General features: G+C 34.5%; 1 protein-coding gene across 1 annotated transcript; it reads right to left on the bottom strand.

Annotated features, from left to right (window-relative positions):
• Positions 1-6,140: 6,140 nt before the first annotated feature.
• Positions 6,141-7,079, bottom strand: LOC119533422 (olfactory receptor 4F6-like). Its single transcript, XM_037835464.1, has one exon. The coding sequence runs from the start codon at positions 7,077-7,079 to the stop codon at positions 6,141-6,143; it is 939 nt and encodes a 312-aa protein (XP_037691392.1).
• Between the last annotated feature and the right edge of the window lie 9,887 nt (positions 7,080-16,966).

Here is a 16,966-nt window from a genome sequence, read left to right as displayed (position 1 = left end):
AATAGAGTTGTCTTTTTGTTGTAGAGTTGTAGGATCTATTTTTACATTCTGGATAATTAAACCCTTATCAGATATGCAGTTTCCAAATATTGTCTCCCATTGTGTAGGCTGCCTTTTTATTTTCTTGAAAAAGTCCTTTTAATGTACAAAAGTATCTTTTTTGATGAGATCCCACTTATCAAATTCTTCTTTCATTGCTCACACTTTGGGTCTAAGGTCTAGTGATATACCTCCTGTCACAAGATCTGTAAGATACTTCCCTATATTTTCTTCTAAGAGTTTTATTTTTCTAGCTCTGAAGTTTTGGTCTTTGTTCCATTTTGAGTTAATTTTTGTATAACTCTTTTTCTATAATGTTTTTTGTAGTATCTCTATCTGACTTTGGTATTAGGATTTTTGCATCTATATTCATTAAAGATATTGGTCTACAATTTTCTTTTTGTAGCATCTTTGACTGACTTTGGTATTAGGGTGACGTTGGCTTGAGACAGGGGTCCTTTTTCACTCTTTTGGATATGGATATCCTGTTCTTCAAGCAGCATTTGTTGAAGAGGCCATTCTGTCCCAGTTGAGTAGACTTGGCCACCTATCAAAAATTTATTGTCCATAGATGACAGGGTCTATTTCTGAACTCTCTATTTGATTCCACTGATTGGTGCACCTATCTTTATGCCAGTGCCATTTTCTTTTGACCACCATAGTTTTTTAATATGCTTTAAAGTCAGGTAATACAAGATCTCCAACTTCATTTTTCTTTCTCAAGATATTTTTAGCTATTTTGGAAGGCACTGTGACTTTCCAAATAAATTTGGTTATTGGTTTTCCTATTTCTGCAAAGTAAGTTGCTGGGATTTATGTTGGCATTGAATTCTGAATCTAGAAATCAATTTGGGCAGAATTGCCATCTTAATTATGTTTAGTCTTCTAATCCATGAACATTGTATAGTACTTTCATTTATTTAGAATTTCTCTGATTTTTTATCAATATTTTGTTGTTTTCTATGTATTGGTCCTTTATGTCCATGGTTAAATTTATTCCTAGATATTTGATTCTTTTCGTTGCTACTATAAAGAGAATTATTTTCTTGATTTCCTCCTCATATTAATCATTACTAGTGTATTGAAACACTACTGATTTTTGCCTGTTGATCTTGTACCTTGCCACTTTGCTGCATTCATTTATTATGTCTAGTAGCATTGCTGCAGATTTTTCAGGAGTTTCTACATATAAGATCATGTCATCTGCAAACAGTGAAAGTTTTATTTCTTCTTCTCTATTTTGGTTGCCTTTTATTCCTTTTACTTGCCTAATTGCTCTAGTTAGAACTTCCAGCTCAGTGTTGAACAACAATGATGACAATGGGCATCCTTGCTTTTTTCCTGATCTTAGAGGGAAACCTTTCAGTCTTTCCCCATTGAGTATGATGCTAGCTGTGGGTTTTTTCATATATTGCCTTTAGCATACTGAGAAAGATCCCTTTTGTTCATATACTTTTCAGTGTTTTTATCAAGAAGGGATGTTGAATTTTATCAAATGCCTTTTCTGCATTGATCGAGATGATCATGTGGTTTCACTATTTTGATCTACTGGTGTGGTGTATTACATTAACTGATTTTCTTGTTGAACCAGCCTTGCATATTTGGAATAAATCCCACTTGGTTACGGTGTATAATTCTTTTAATGTGTTGCTGGATTCAATTTGCAAGTATTTTGTTGAGGATTTGTGTATCTATATTCATTAAAGAGATTGGTCTATAATTTTCTCTTTTTTATAGCATCTTTTCTGACTTTTGTATTAGGATGATCTCAGCTTGATAGAATGAGTTAGGTAGCTTTCCCCCTTTTTCAATTTTTTTGAAGAGTCTGCACAAGATCGGTAGTAATGCTTTCTTGAGATTGGTAGAATTCCATGTTGAATAACAATGGTGAAAGTGAGAATCCTTCTCTTATTCCATATCTTAGTGGGAAAGATTTCAGTCTTTCACCATTGAATATGATGTTAGCTATGGGTTTTTCATGTATGTCTTTTATCATGTTGAGAAAGTTTCCTTCTATTCCTATCTTTCAGAGTGTTTTTACCAAGAAAGGATGCTGAATTTTGTCAAATGCCTTTTCTGCATCAATCAAGATGATCATGTGTTTTTCTTCTTTGATTTGTTCATATGGTGTATTACATTAATTAATTTTTTGTGTTGAATCACCCTTGCAGAATTGGAATAAAGATCATTTGGTCATGGTGTATAATTCTTTTAATGTGCTGCTGGATTCTATTTGCAAGTATTTTGTTGAGGAGTTTTGCATCTATATTCATTAGAGAGATTGATCTCTAATTTTCTTTTCTTATAGTATCTTTAATTGGCTTTGGTATTAGTGTGAAGTTGGTTTCATAGAATAAGTTATTTAGCTTTCCCTCCTCTTCAATTTTTTTTGAAGAGTTTGAGCAGGAGTGATACTAATTCTTCTGGGAATACTTGGTAGAATATATGAAGCCATCTGGTCCTGGGCATTTCTCTTTGGGGAGGTTTCTAATGACAGAGTCAATCTATTTATATGTGATTGGTTTGGTGAGGTCTTCTATTTCTTCCCAAGTCAGTGCAGTTTGTTCATGTGTTTCTAGGAAGTTGTCCATTTCACTTAAGTTGTCAGTTACAAAGCAAAAGATAAATTAAATCAATTTACCAATTTATATGGATGAGTTATTCTCATGTACAGACATACCTCATTTTATTGTGCTTTGCTCTATTGCACTTTGCAGATATTGTGTTTTTTACAAATTGAAGATTTTGTGGCAACCCTGCATGAAGTAAGTCATTGGCACCATTTTTCCAGCAGCATGTGTTCACTTCATGTTTCTATGCCACATTTCAGTAATTCTCACAATATTTCAAAGTTTTTAATTACTTTATTTGTTATGGGGATCTGTGATCTTTGATGTTTCTTTGCTTTGGGGTACAATGAATTATGCCCCTATATGACAGCAAACTTTATCAATAAATGTTGACTGCTCCACCAACCAGCCATTCCCCATCTCTCTCCTTTTCCTCAGGCCTCCCTATTCCCTGAAATACAATATTGAAATTAGGCCAACTAATAACTCTACAATTGCCTCTAAGTGTTCAAGTGAAGGGATGAGTCATACGTTTCTCTCTTTAAATCAAAAGCAAGAAATGGTTAGGCTTAGTGAGGAAGACAGGTCAAAAAGATTGGCAAAAACTAAGCCTCCTGTACCAAACTGCCAAGATGTGAATACAAAGGAAAAGTCCTTAAAGGAAATTAAAAGTACTGTTCTAGTGAACACACAAATGATAAGAAAGCAAAACAGCCTGGTTGCTGATATGGAGAAAGTTTTTATAGTCTAGAATAGATCAAACCAGCCACACATCCCCTTAAGGCAAAGCTTAATCCACAGCAAGGCCCCAACTCTCTTCAATTTTATGAAGTCTGAGAGAGGTGAGGAAGCTGCAGAAGAAAAGTCTAAAGCTTTAGGAAAAAACCTATGTCCATAACATAAAAATGCAAGGTGAAGCAGCTAGTGCTGATGTAGAAGCTTCAGCAAGTTATCCAGAACATCTAGCTAAGATAATTGATAAAAGTGGCTACACTAAACAACACACTTTCAATATTGACAAAACAGCCTTCTTTGGAAGAGGAAACCATCTGGAACTTTCACAGCTAGAGAGGGGAAGTCAATGCCTGGCATCAAATCTTCAAAGGACAGGCTGATTCTCTTGTTAGGAGAAAATGCAGCTGGTGACTTTAAGTTGAAGCCAAGGCTCATTTACCACTCAAAAAATCCTGGGGCCCTTAAAATTATGCTAAATCTACTTGTGCTCTATAAATGGAAGAACAAAGCCTGGATGACAGCACATCTATTGACAACATGATTTACTGAATATTTTAAGCCCACTGTTGAGATATACTGCTCAGAAAAGAGAAAGATTCCTATCAAAAGATTACTGCCCATTTACAATGCACCTGGTCACCCAAGAGCTCTGGGCGATATGCAAAATGGCATGAATGCTGTTTTTATGCCTAGTAACTCTACATCCATTATGCAGCCCATGGATCAAGTAGTTCTGAAGATATGAGTGAATTCCTGCAATCTCTTGATAAAACTTTCACAGATGAGGAGTTGCTTGTTATGGATGAGCAAAGAAATTGTTTTCTTGAGAAGGAAACTACTCCTGGTGAAGATGCTGTGAACACTGTTGAAATGACAACAAAGGATTTAGAATATTACTTAAACTTAGTTGTTAAAGTGGCAGCAGAGTTTGAGAGGATTGATTCCAATTTTGGAAAAAAATCTACTATGGATAAAATGGTATCAAACAGCAATGCATGCTACAGAGAACTCTTTCATGAAATGAAGAGTTAATTGAGAATCAATTGATGAGGCAAACTTCATTGTCATCTTAGTTTATGAAATGGCCATAGCCACCCCGACCTTCAGCAAACACCACTGTCAGTCAGCAGTCATCAACTTCAAAGCAAAACCTTCCACTAGCAAAAAGATTATGACTTACCAAAGGTTCAGATGATGGTTAGTGTTTTCAAGCAATAAAATGTTTTTAATTAAGGTATGTACATTGCTTTTTAGACATAATACTATTGTACACTTAAAAGACTACAGTATAGTGTAAACATAACTTTTATATGCACTGGAAACCAAAAAATTCATGTGACCCAATTTATTGTGATATCTGTTTTACTGTGGTAGTCAAGAACTGAACCCACAAAATCTCTGAGGTATGCCATATATCATATAATAAACTTTGGAATACATATCATGAGAAAGAAGGCAGTCATACAATGTAGTTGAGAAAACTAGTCAGTAAAGAGGTGGGTAGTGTGGTTGCAGGATAATAATAGCATGAAATGATCAGATAAAGAACTGAACCCAAGTTCAAAAAATATTCATTAATTAAATGATTCACAAATATTTGGCCACAATTTCAAAAGTTGTGAAACAAGCCACAGAAATATATATATACTCCCCTCCCCTAGGATAACTAGGTAGAAGTCTTGAGTCAATAAGAAAAAAGACTAGCAAAAGTGAGAGCAATAGTCATAGATCAAATCCAGGAAACCCTCTGTATCTGCAGGTCTTCTTGTTTCTTCTACCATTAGTCAAACTCCCCTTATTACCCATCCCTATCAATGCTCTGTTTACTCCTCTCCAACTGAGCCCCATTCTTCCTTCTCCCAGTTTTAAGTCCCTCTCTTGCACTCTTGCAATTCTTTTTTTTTATTATTTCAGAAAAAATATATGTTTAAATTATTCACACATGGGTTTGAAAAGGAGAGTTGAATATTTTATAGTATCTTCTAAGATACAGTACATTACTTCTAAGTTAATTAATTTGAATCCAAGTTTTCTGATCCCTGACACCATGTTTAAAACAGATTCAAAAGCTGTAAAATCTATATATTTTATCAATTTCCTATGAAAAATTATTAGAACTGTAATGCAGTTGCCAAAAACTTTTTAGAGGATTAATGTCATAATGCCATGTAAGCTCAAAATAAGCAATCAATTTTGAAAATTGCAAAGGTTGAAATTTTACAAAAAATATTTAAACAAACAAAAATTATTCCTTTACATAATTGATTCAAAGACTGTTTCAATATAAGTAATAAGGCAAAGAACATAAAAATGTAAATTAACATGGAGCATGAAGCTACATTGGCTCAAAGGTAAAATCAAAAATTAATTTCTCTTTCTTTATCATACAGCTTTCTAACATATAAATAGAGGAATGTATCAACATCTGATATTGCTCTGTGATTAGAGTAATTTGGTCTGCAGTTCTTAAAATTTGTGAGAGACTCTAGAACTTTTGAAATTCTAACCCACACAAATAAAGTGTGCCTTAAGAATTTAAACTCCTAAGTACATTGAAATAGTCCAGAAATGGGCAATTAAATTATGCTATCTTATGAATCATTATTATATTATGCAAGACTTTCTGACTTTCCAAAATTAGAACTATTACCACACTTAATCCAACAAGATGGCCTATACTTCAAGCTCCTTGATTACCTCTGGGGTAAACTACCATTTTTGTATAATTATTTAAGAAATTGTCTTACCTGAAGTGGTTGGGATATGCACAATGAAACCTGTGTTCATATTAGTTATTTAGGAGATCTTCCTCAAACTCAGGAGTTTGCTACTCAGGCCCTTCATGGCCATCTTCATGTCCTTGTTCCTCAATGTGTAAATAGCAGGATTCAGGATGGGTGTAATCATGAAGTCCAAAATGGCAAGAAATTTATCCACTGGCACTGCAGGAAATGGCCACACATAGACAAAGATACATGGTCCAAAGAACAAAACCACCACAGTAATGTGAGCTGACAAAGTAGAGAAAGCCTTGGACAAGCCAGCTGAAGAGCATTTCCATACACTGAGCAGGATGAAGACATAGGAGATAATCAATAATAAGAAGGTGCCCATGGAAATGAACCCACTGTTGGCAGTAACCATGAACTCCAATGTGTAGGTGTCTGTGCAGGCAAGTTTGATAAACCAAGGAAGATCACAGTAAAAGCTGTCTATCTCATTAGGGCCACAAAAAGGCAAATGGACAACAAAAGCTAACTGTGCTACAGAGTGAATGACACCAATAGCCCAAGCACCGGATAGAAGCAAAGTGCACATCCGTGGGCTCATGATGGTCAGGTAGTGGAGGGGCTTACAGATGGCCACATAACGGTCCAAGGCCATGGCTACAAGCAGCAGCATCTCAGACCCACCCAAGACATGAAGGAAAAATATCTGCATGACGCACCCCTGAAATGATATAGTCTTGTGCCCAGAATACAAGTCAGAAATCAACTTCGGAACTGCTAAAGTAGAAAAACACATGTCAATAAATGAGAGGTTGGCTAACAGGAAGTACATGGGAGTATGTAAATGAGGATCAAATGTCACTGTAAGCACAACCATGAGGTTTCCCAGAACAATTGTTACATAAAACATTGTAGAGAAGGCAAGGAGTAAATGCTGCATTGGTCTATAGGAAGAAATTTCCAAGAACACAAATTCAGGCACCTCAGAGTAATTTGCTTCATACATTGGATTTGTGTTATCTGCAGAAGGAAGAAAGAAAAATAATTTTAAATGAATACACCACAGATCTGAAATGAAAAACAGCATTTGCAGAACAGAATCAGTAGTATGATTTGGTGTATATATATGTGAAAACATCATAAAGAACAATGGCCAAATTTCTGAGAATTATTATTCTAGTAAAATGTTATAGCAGATGATTTAAAGTTCCCCAAATCATTTTTTTATTTTAATGCATTTTAAAAATTATTAGCATTTATTAATAAAATATATGGATTTTCATATAGAAAAGGATACTTTCAAGATGAACAGCATATTACATTAAGAAATACCACAGAAGCCTGAAGAAAATGAAGTGAAGATGTAGTAGTAGGAGAGTAATTCTTCTTTAAACAAAAATCAAAACTGTCAGAATAGAAAAAATTCCCATCAAGATGTCCATCCGCAGGTACAAATTTTATATTTCTGCTGCCATCTTTTTCTTGTTTTCTACCTAAATTAATTGATGTGTTTCTTGGTTGATTAAGGATGGGGCTGATAAAAGAAATTAAAAAAAATTAAAAAAATAGAGGAAAAGGGAGAAAAAGACAGATAAAATAAAAACAGACAAAAAGAAAAATAGAGTAAGCAACTGACAGGTTCAAAGAAAGGAAAGAAAGCAAGCAGTCTCTGTGAGTTACCATATTAGTTACAGCCCTCTTTAAACTCCCTTAATGACCTCTACACCTTCACAAAAGTTCACACCCTTTACTAAGTATAGGTAATCTGACCTCCGTCTATCTTCCCAGCCTCTCCCCTGCCTCCACTACAGCCCTCCAAATTGTAAGTGAGTAATCCAGCATTTGTTTTTTTGCTTATGTGGAGTTTTTTGTTTGTTTTCTTTTTACGACTGAACCAAAGTGTGCATTCTTTATGTTTTGCTGAATGCTTCTATTTCTATGTCACATATCATGCATTACTTCTTCAAGGAGAGCTTCCTCTTTTTTCCCAGTGTTTATTTGACCTTATTCTTATATGGTCTCATGTATATTGTGTAAACAAGTGTCATAATACTTATGACACTGCTTTGCAATTGACATTTGAATACTTTATCACTCCTACTGAGTCTATGAGCTGCCTAAGGACAGAAATAGTATTTTATGCCAAATAGATGGATGAATGGACTGTTAACTGATGATAATATTTTCTTGGTATTTATTTTTTTCCTATGTCTGACACTCCATAGAATGGCTAGTTAAATTATCAATCAAAAATTATTGTAGACTAGCAAGGTGAATGAATCCATCACCACCTGCCCATTACTTAGTCCAAGGTCAAAAAAAGTAAATCCAAAAATCTAAGGGAAATTCATCCAAAGGATAATATGAATCCAGAATTTACTTTTGGATAACACATGTATCTTCTTTCAAATTTCTTTTGGATAGCAGACAATGGCTAAGTGCAATTCTCACTGAATAACATGCAGTGATAAATTAGAAAATAGAGAGTGTGCAGAGCTCTTGAAACCCACTCTGCTAAGGCAACTGCTTTCAGGGTCCACTGGACAATTTCATGTGTCTTGGAGGTATAGGGAGGAAAGGGGAATGGGATTGGACTTTGGAGCTTTGTTACTGAAATTCCATTCAGGAACCTCACCGTCTAGGAGGGCTCTAGTCCATTCTTTATCAGCTGCCTATTTGTTTAGCTAAACATCCAAGTTTTTCCCAAACTATTTTCTTAGAGCATATACTTCAGTGAATTTCAGATCTCTCCACAAGTAGAATTCTTATTCTTAGTTTACTTCCTCATAAAAGTGCCATTCTGTACCACTAGAAAATGAGGCAGTTGAAGCATGAAGTGTCATTTACTCATCTAAAAAGCATTTCTTTCAGTTAAGAATTATGCCAATAGCACATTGTTTTGCTTTTATTTCCAGAGGACTATTTGCTAAACTTGCAAAGTCAGTTGTTATATTATCCCTTTTAACTACTTCACCCATTCCTATACCTGCTCATCCACCAAGTTTGAAATCTAGATTAGTTTTAGAATTGCTCTTAAACTGTCCTTTTTGAAGGGCAGTATAATAATATCAAGCGTGCTATAGAAATAGAAGTACTAAGTTGAAATCCCCTTAAACAAATATCTTACTGACAACCCACAGAAATCATTTAAATCAAATGGGTGGAAGTAGAAGGAAAGATAAACCTTTAGACTTAATGAGTTTTTGAAAACATTCAAGCCACAGTCCAACGAAGTACACTTGGTAATCAATAGCACATGTCTTTCTAGTTCCCCCTATAACATGCTATGTTCAGACACAGATATTCCCCATGACTCAGGATACAACCCAGATATATAAAATAACCCAGGAGATCTGAACCAAAAGTTCTAACTTCCCTTTGCCAAAAGTTAGCACCAGAAGGTATTCAGTAAATGTCTGTTCAATTGAACAAGAGAGAAAACTTCATACTACTGTCACTTCAGTTACACCTTATCCACTTACCTGACCTAAGAAGAAGAGACACCAGAAAGACACCAGAAAGAAATATTTCAGCAATGCCTGTATCACTTAAAAAATATTTCCACTATGATGCTCTGTTGCTGTTATTTGGACATAACTAGAGGAAATTATTCATGCACCAGCTCTAACATCAGTTCTCAGTGACTAATAGTCCTCAGTATATTTATCTTGGGAATACTGTCTTAGAATTCCCATGGCTTGAAGAAGAAAGGAATATTAGAAGTTTGGTTCATTGTAAAACTCAAGTAAAAGAAAACACTGACAATAAAGCAATTCAGAGAAATGTATTCAAGGAGAATCAATACATCTAGATGGTGGAATTTCATTGTTAAGTTCCATGCCTTTACAACTAAAACAGTGAAGGCAAACTTTTAATAAATACATTAAATAAGCACAGTTTAAAATTCTGTTGTGAAGTACACTCTTGAAAATGCTTAAGTAAGAAACTCTGCACAGTCATTCCCATTTTGATGAAGTTACATCTAAGATCAAATACGTAACTTGCCCAATGTTACCCTGCTGATTGTGGAGCCAAGACACAAACCCAAATCTATCTGATTTCACAGCCCATTTCATAAGCCATTATAATGCACTACCTCTTTTATATCATTATTATAGCATATTAATAGGTATGCTAGCTAGCTTTTAATGTTCACAATTACTGTGATGAATATATCATGCCATAATTATAACAAGACCTTAGGTAAAAGAGCAATATGTTTTTGATTTAACAGTTTAAAAATAAGAATCTGTAGCATGTGACTCACTTAAGTCAAACCATAGGATAGGGATAAGGATCACAAAACCCTTAACTCAGCACTGATGCCTGACACACAAATGTGGGTAATGCCACAAAAGAACTTTAAACAAAACAAACAAACAATAAAACAGAGGGTTAAACAAATACAGAATCCAATCTAATATATACCTTAACTATGGGCATTGAAAGTTACAAGAATTTCTTTTAAATATATTGTTTTACATTAAATACAAACACAATCTTGATTGTTGTTAATGAAATTGCTATTAGTTATGTCCACTTTATTAAATAGTAAGTCAAGCTCTTTATAAAGCCTAACCTTCCAGCTTAAATGTTGCTGAGAAATTTGGGGAGACAAAGGTTGGAGGTCAAAAGACGGGAATGTGTAAAACTGAATCCTATGGTGGGCAATGTCTGTGATTAACTGTACCAATATTAGAAATCTCTTCCATGAACAAGAACAAATGTATAACAGTACAACTAGAAGTTAATAACAGTGGACATATAGGGAAAAATTATATACCTATTGTAAAGTACATACTACAGTTAGTAGTATTTCAATGCTCTTTCATAAACAGTAACAAATGTGCTATACCAATACTATGAGTCAACACAACAATAGAGGGGAGATGGTTAGGGATATGGGAGGATTTGAGTCTCCTTTTCTTTCCCTTTTTTTTTTTCTGCTTCATTGTCTCTATTTCTTGTCTGCAGTAATGAAAAGTTTCTAAAAATTAAACAAAAATTAATTGTGGTGATGGATGCACAGCTGTATGAGGGTACTGGGGGCAACTGATTGTACACTTTGGATCTTTGGATAATTGTATGGTATGTGAACAATCTCAATAAAAATAAAAATTAAAATAAATAATAACTAAAAAAATGTAATAGGCACAAATAGGATACAAAGTGGAAATTTACAAATCAAGCTTATGAAAATTAATGACTGTATGCATAATTGATAATAGAAAACATTGCCTCTACATATTTGAAATATGTTTAAAAATTAAATAAGTAAATAAGTGATGAATGAAAAATAGGGTCTACATATTTCAGCTGTGAAGAAATGATGATCATGTAAAAATCACACTGTTAGGAGAGAGTATGTATCACTAGAAATTAAAACAAAAATGGGTGACCATCTCTCAGAATCACCATAGGATAAAATTATATTGGATAATTTCTAAACTTTTTTCATATGGGAGATTTTATCCTCATTAATATAAATTCTCCTTTTGAAGTCTAATTTAGAGTATTTGTTAATGGTGATGAAGTAGTTGGAAACTAAAAAATTTAAACATTATTCATTGTTGTTGAGCTACAGGGTATATTTCAACACTAACTGATTCTCATGGTACTTTGATAAGTTAACCTAATTAGCACAGTTTTAAAATGCATCTGTTCAGTGTGATTGTGAAGACCTTGTGGATCACACCCCCTTTATCTAGTGTATGGATGAGTAGAAAAATGGGGATAAAAACTAAAGGACAAATGGGGTGGGATGGGGGGGATGGTTTGGGTGTTCTTTTTTCACTTTTATTTTTTATTCTTGTTCTGGTTCTTTCTGATGTAAGGAAAATGTTCAGAGATAGATTGTGGTGATGAACGCATAAGTATGTGATCATACTGTGGACAGTTGATTGTATAGCATGGATGATTTTATGGTGTGTGAATGTATTTCAGTAAAACCGTATTTTAAAAAAAAATGCACCTGTTCAGTGCTAAAAGGTACAAGGGAAAAGGGGAGAATCTATTCAATAAAGTAAGTCTGATTTCTGTGACATTAAAACAGATTTTTTACCAGCTGGATTAGTTGGTATTAGATTCTGAAAGTGACTCTAAACATAATGCTCACTTCATAACTGTGAATTTTGAGTGAGAAATGCCAAAGCAATGACTAATCCTGAGCAATAATCAAATCTATATTGGAGAGGGCAACATGAGTTTGTTCTTTTGTATTGTTTTAAATTGGTAAACTTTCTTCATTGTCTATATTTTCAGTATTTTCTAATTTGCTTCATGATTTTTAAAGGATGTGGCCTACAGTATTTCTACATTTTGACATTTTTGAGGATTTGATTAATGAGACATTTATCACTTTGAGAATCTGATAACTGTATTATATACATTATATGGTACATAAATTCATGACAAATCTATATTATAGATAGTACCTTCCATTACAGCAAAATGCCTTTCCTGTTCCCCTATAGTGCATTTTAGATTTTTAAATATTAAATGTTGATTCAATTTCTGTAGGGATATTTGGGTTATCAATATCTCCTTGTGTGAGCTTCTATAGTTTGTATGTTTCAAGAAACTGGTTCATTTTGACTAAGTCATCAAATTTGTGTGCAAAGAGTGGGTTGTGGTATTACTTTATTTCCTTTAAACCTTTATGAGATCATTAGTAATGACCACTCCTTCATTTCTGATATTGTGTCTTCTTTCTTCATTAGTTTGACTACAGGTTTATTGATTTTCTTGATCTATTTAAATAATCACTCAGGTTCCATTGGTTTTCTCTATTATCGTTTTGAATTTCACCGATTTCTGCTCTAATTCTATTAATTCTCTTCTTCTGTTTTCTTTAGGATTAATATGCTCTTCTCTCTAGTTACCTAAGGTGAAATTTAGTTACAGATTTTAATCTTTCTTTTTCTTTCAAATCTTTAACTGAATCTAACTAATTTTACAAGTTTTATTTCCATTTTCATTTAGTGCAAAATATGTTTTAATATCCTTTGAACTTCTTGTTTGATCCATGAATTACTTAGAAGTATATTGCTTAATTTACAATTATTTGGGGTTTTCAAATTATCATTTAGAATGGGATTTTTAGTTTAATATCATAATGGTCTGATTATATCCATTTCTATTCTTTGAAATTTGTCAAGGTTTTATTGCTCAGAATGTGGTCTTTCTTGGTAAATGTGACATGTGACCTTGGGAAGAATGTGTATCTTGCTGTTTTGGATGGAGTATTGTATAAATGCCAGTTAGATCCAGTTGACTGAGGGTGCTATTTAGTTCAACTATATCTCTACTGATATTCCACTCACTTGCTCTGCCACTTACTGACAAAAAGGCTTTGAAGTATTCTCTTAGTTGTGCCACTTTTTGTTCATGTGATTTGATGCTCAATTGTTAGGGAAACACTCATATAGGATTGTTATGACTTCTTGGAATATGAACCCCTTTATCATTATGTAATGCCTCTCCTAATCCCTCATAATTTTCCTTTTTCTGAATCCTAACTTGTCTAAAATCAATATTACTATACCTGCTTTCACTTGATTAATGTTATCATGGTATATCTTCTTCTATACTTTTACTTTTAACCTGTCTGCTATTTTTGTATGTGAAGCGTGTTTCTGCAGACAACATATAGCCAGGTCTCATTTTGTATATCCATTCTGACAATCTGTCTTTTAATTTAGACCAATCACATTTCAAGGAATTATTGATACAGTTGAATATGGCTGGATTAATGTCTATCTCTGCCTTTGCTCTTTTTTTTACTGCTTTCTCTGGTTTTCATTAAGAATTTTATATGAGGAATATAATCTCCTCCCTAAATATACCAATTATGCATAATTCTTAAATTTTTTCAGTGGTTTCTCTTAACTTATCAATTCACTTATCCAGTATGCTATGGTCACCCACACAATGTTACATTATTGTTTTAAGCAAAGTTATCTTTTAAATCATTTATAAATAATAAAGACATATTTTGCCAGTTTGAATGTACTATGTCCCCTGAAATGCCATTCTCTTTGATGCAATCTTGTGTGGGCAGATGTAATAGTGGTGATTAGATTGTAATTCTTTGAGCGTTTCCATGGAGATGTGACCCACCCAACTGTAGGTGATAACCCTGATTAGATAGTTTCTATGGAGGCGTGGCCCTGTCCATTCAGTGTGGGCCTGGATTAGTTTGCTGGAGCTCAGACGGAAGGAGTGAGCTTGCTACAGCCAAGAGGGACACTTTGAAGAATGCACAGGAGCTGAGAGAGGAACGTTCTGGGAGAAAGCCATTTTGAAACCAGAACTCTGGAACAGATGGCAGCCATGTGCCTTCCCAGCTAACAGAGGTTTTCTGGATGCCATTGGCCATCCTTCAGTGAAGGTACCCAATTGTTGATGCATTACCTTGGACAATTTATGGACTTAAGACAGTAACTGTGTAAACAAATAAACCCCCTTTTCTAAAAGCCAATCCATTGCTCGTGTTTTGCAAAAAGGCAGCATTAGCAAACCTGAACGCATATTTCCCTTCACTTATTATTTCTTGGGTGTTCTTCCTTTCAATATATAGATCCAGGGATCTGACCTTTGTACTTTCCCTTATCCTGTATGCTGTCTATTAAAATTGCTTTCAGGACAGTTCTGGTGGCTATGAATTCCTCTGCTTGGTTTTCTTGAAGATTTCATATCTCCTTCACTTATGAAAGATACTTTAACTAGAAACAGAATTTCTGATTGATGCCTTTTATTTTTTCTTTCAAAACTTCTAGATATTTCAATCCACTCACTTCTTGCTTGCAGGGTTTCTGAAAAGAGTCCATTATAATTGTTATCCTTGTTCAGCTATAGATCAAGGTGAGAATATTTACCCTCTGTTTTTTATCAAGAATTTATCTTTGTCTATGATTTTCTTCAGTTTGAATTTGATAAGCCTACAAGTAAGTTGATTTGTTTTGCCTTAATTTGTTTTCCTGCTTGATATTCTCTGAGCTTCCTGGTGCATCTGTGATTTGCTCCCTTTCATTAAGCTTGGACAATGCTTAACCATTATTACTTCAAATATTTCTTTGTTGCTGTTCTCTCTTCATTCACTTTCTTGTATATCAATTACACATATGTTTCATAATTTTCCTTGTTCTGAATCCTATCTCTTCTAAAATCATCTTTCTATATTATGCCACCGTTCAAGGCTGTTCTGTTTGTACCCTCCATTGTTTTCTTCTTTGCTATTGTTTGAGAAGTTTCTATTAACATATACTAAAAGTGACTGATTCTTGTTCATGATAAGCTCTTCAAGACTCATTCTTCATTTCTGTTACAGTGTTTTGGATTTATAGCATTTTCTTTTGTGTCATTCTTAGAGTTTCCTTCTCTGTCCTTCCAATACCCACCTGCTCTTGCATGTGTATTTTTTCCATAAGAGCCCTTAACGTATAGTTATTTTAGTTATTTTGAATTCTATATTGGATAATTCCACAATCTGTGTTATACCTGAGTATAGTTCTAATGCTTGCTTTGTCTCTTCAGACTGTGGTTTTTCTTGTCTTTAGGTATGCCTTGTAATTTTTTGTTGATAGCATATGTGGCAGTTTGGATGTATTAGGTCCCCCAAAATGCCTTTTTCTTTGATGCCGTCTTGTAGGAGCAGATGTATTAGTGTTGATTAGGTTGGAATCCTTTGTTTCCATGGAGATGTGACTCAGTCAACTGTGGGCAAGACCTTTGAATAATTTCCATGGAGCTATTACCCCACCCATTCAGAGTGGGTCTTAATTACATCACTGCAGCCATATAAAAGAGCTGACAAACAGAAGGAACTTAGTGCTGCCATTGTTAAAGACATTTTGAAGATGGCCATTGAAAGTGATGCTTTGGAGAACACCATTTTGAAACACAACCTGGGAGCAAGCAGACACCAGGCACATGCCTTCCCAGCTAACAGAGGTTCTCTGGATGCCAATGGCCTTTCTCCAGTGAAGGTACCCTACTGTTGATGCGTTATCTTAGACATTTTATGGCCTTAAGACTGTAACTCTGTAGCCAAATAAACCCCCTTTATAAAAGCCAATCCATTTCTGGTGTTTTGCAAAATGGCAGCATTAGCAAACTGTAACAGTATACAACATGCATTGGGTAATAGGAACTAAGGAAAACAGGCCTTTACTGTGCTGCTTTATGGTTAAGATGTTCTTTATTTAGTGTTTTCTGTAGCAGTAGTAACAGAAACTCAGTTTTTGGGGGGGTCCTTTTGTTTTAACTCCTGTGATTTGTTTGCTTTTCTCTAAGAACTTCAATAGAGTTTGTGTCTTGCAGCTTTTTTCATTGTTATTGACTGTTATCCTGGATCTGTTTTGTGATAATGGACTGGCAAGGTATGTGTGGGGTGGTGGTGGGGTATAATCTCATGATTAAATCTCAGTCCTTTAGTGGAGATAGTCCTGGACTATAATCTTTGGAAGTGTTTTTCAGCTTTAATTTTACTTTATTGCCTTTAGGGCAAAAGGAAGGTTATAGGGGACTAGAGTTGGATAATTGCATTTCTACCAGATAGAATAAAGTTACGGAAAAGTGTTTTCTATTGCAGAGAAGCCTTTTATTTATGGAGTGAGTCCTGGATATCTTTTACAAGGGTTACTTTTCCCCACTACCAGATCTTCACTGTGAGACCTGGTAGTGTTCCTGGAAGTAAACACCAGAAAGAATAAGAATATCTCTGAAGACTGAGCCTCAGTACTTTCTTATTCTAAAGTTAGTCCGCATTCATATTCTAGAAATGAACCAAAATGATCATTTATGTGCCTCTACAAGGCTATGGCTTAGAGGAGCTGATCTAAATAGGCTTATATAAGCTCTGATTAAAACCATGGGTGAGATAGCCAGGAGTCT

The sequence above is a fragment of the Choloepus didactylus genome, chromosome 4 (assembly GCF_015220235.1).
Source record: "Choloepus didactylus isolate mChoDid1 chromosome 4, mChoDid1.pri, whole genome shotgun sequence".
NCBI lineage: Eukaryota > Metazoa > Chordata > Mammalia > Pilosa > Megalonychidae > Choloepus > Choloepus didactylus.
This window is presented reverse-complemented; position numbering and strand designations above follow the sequence as displayed.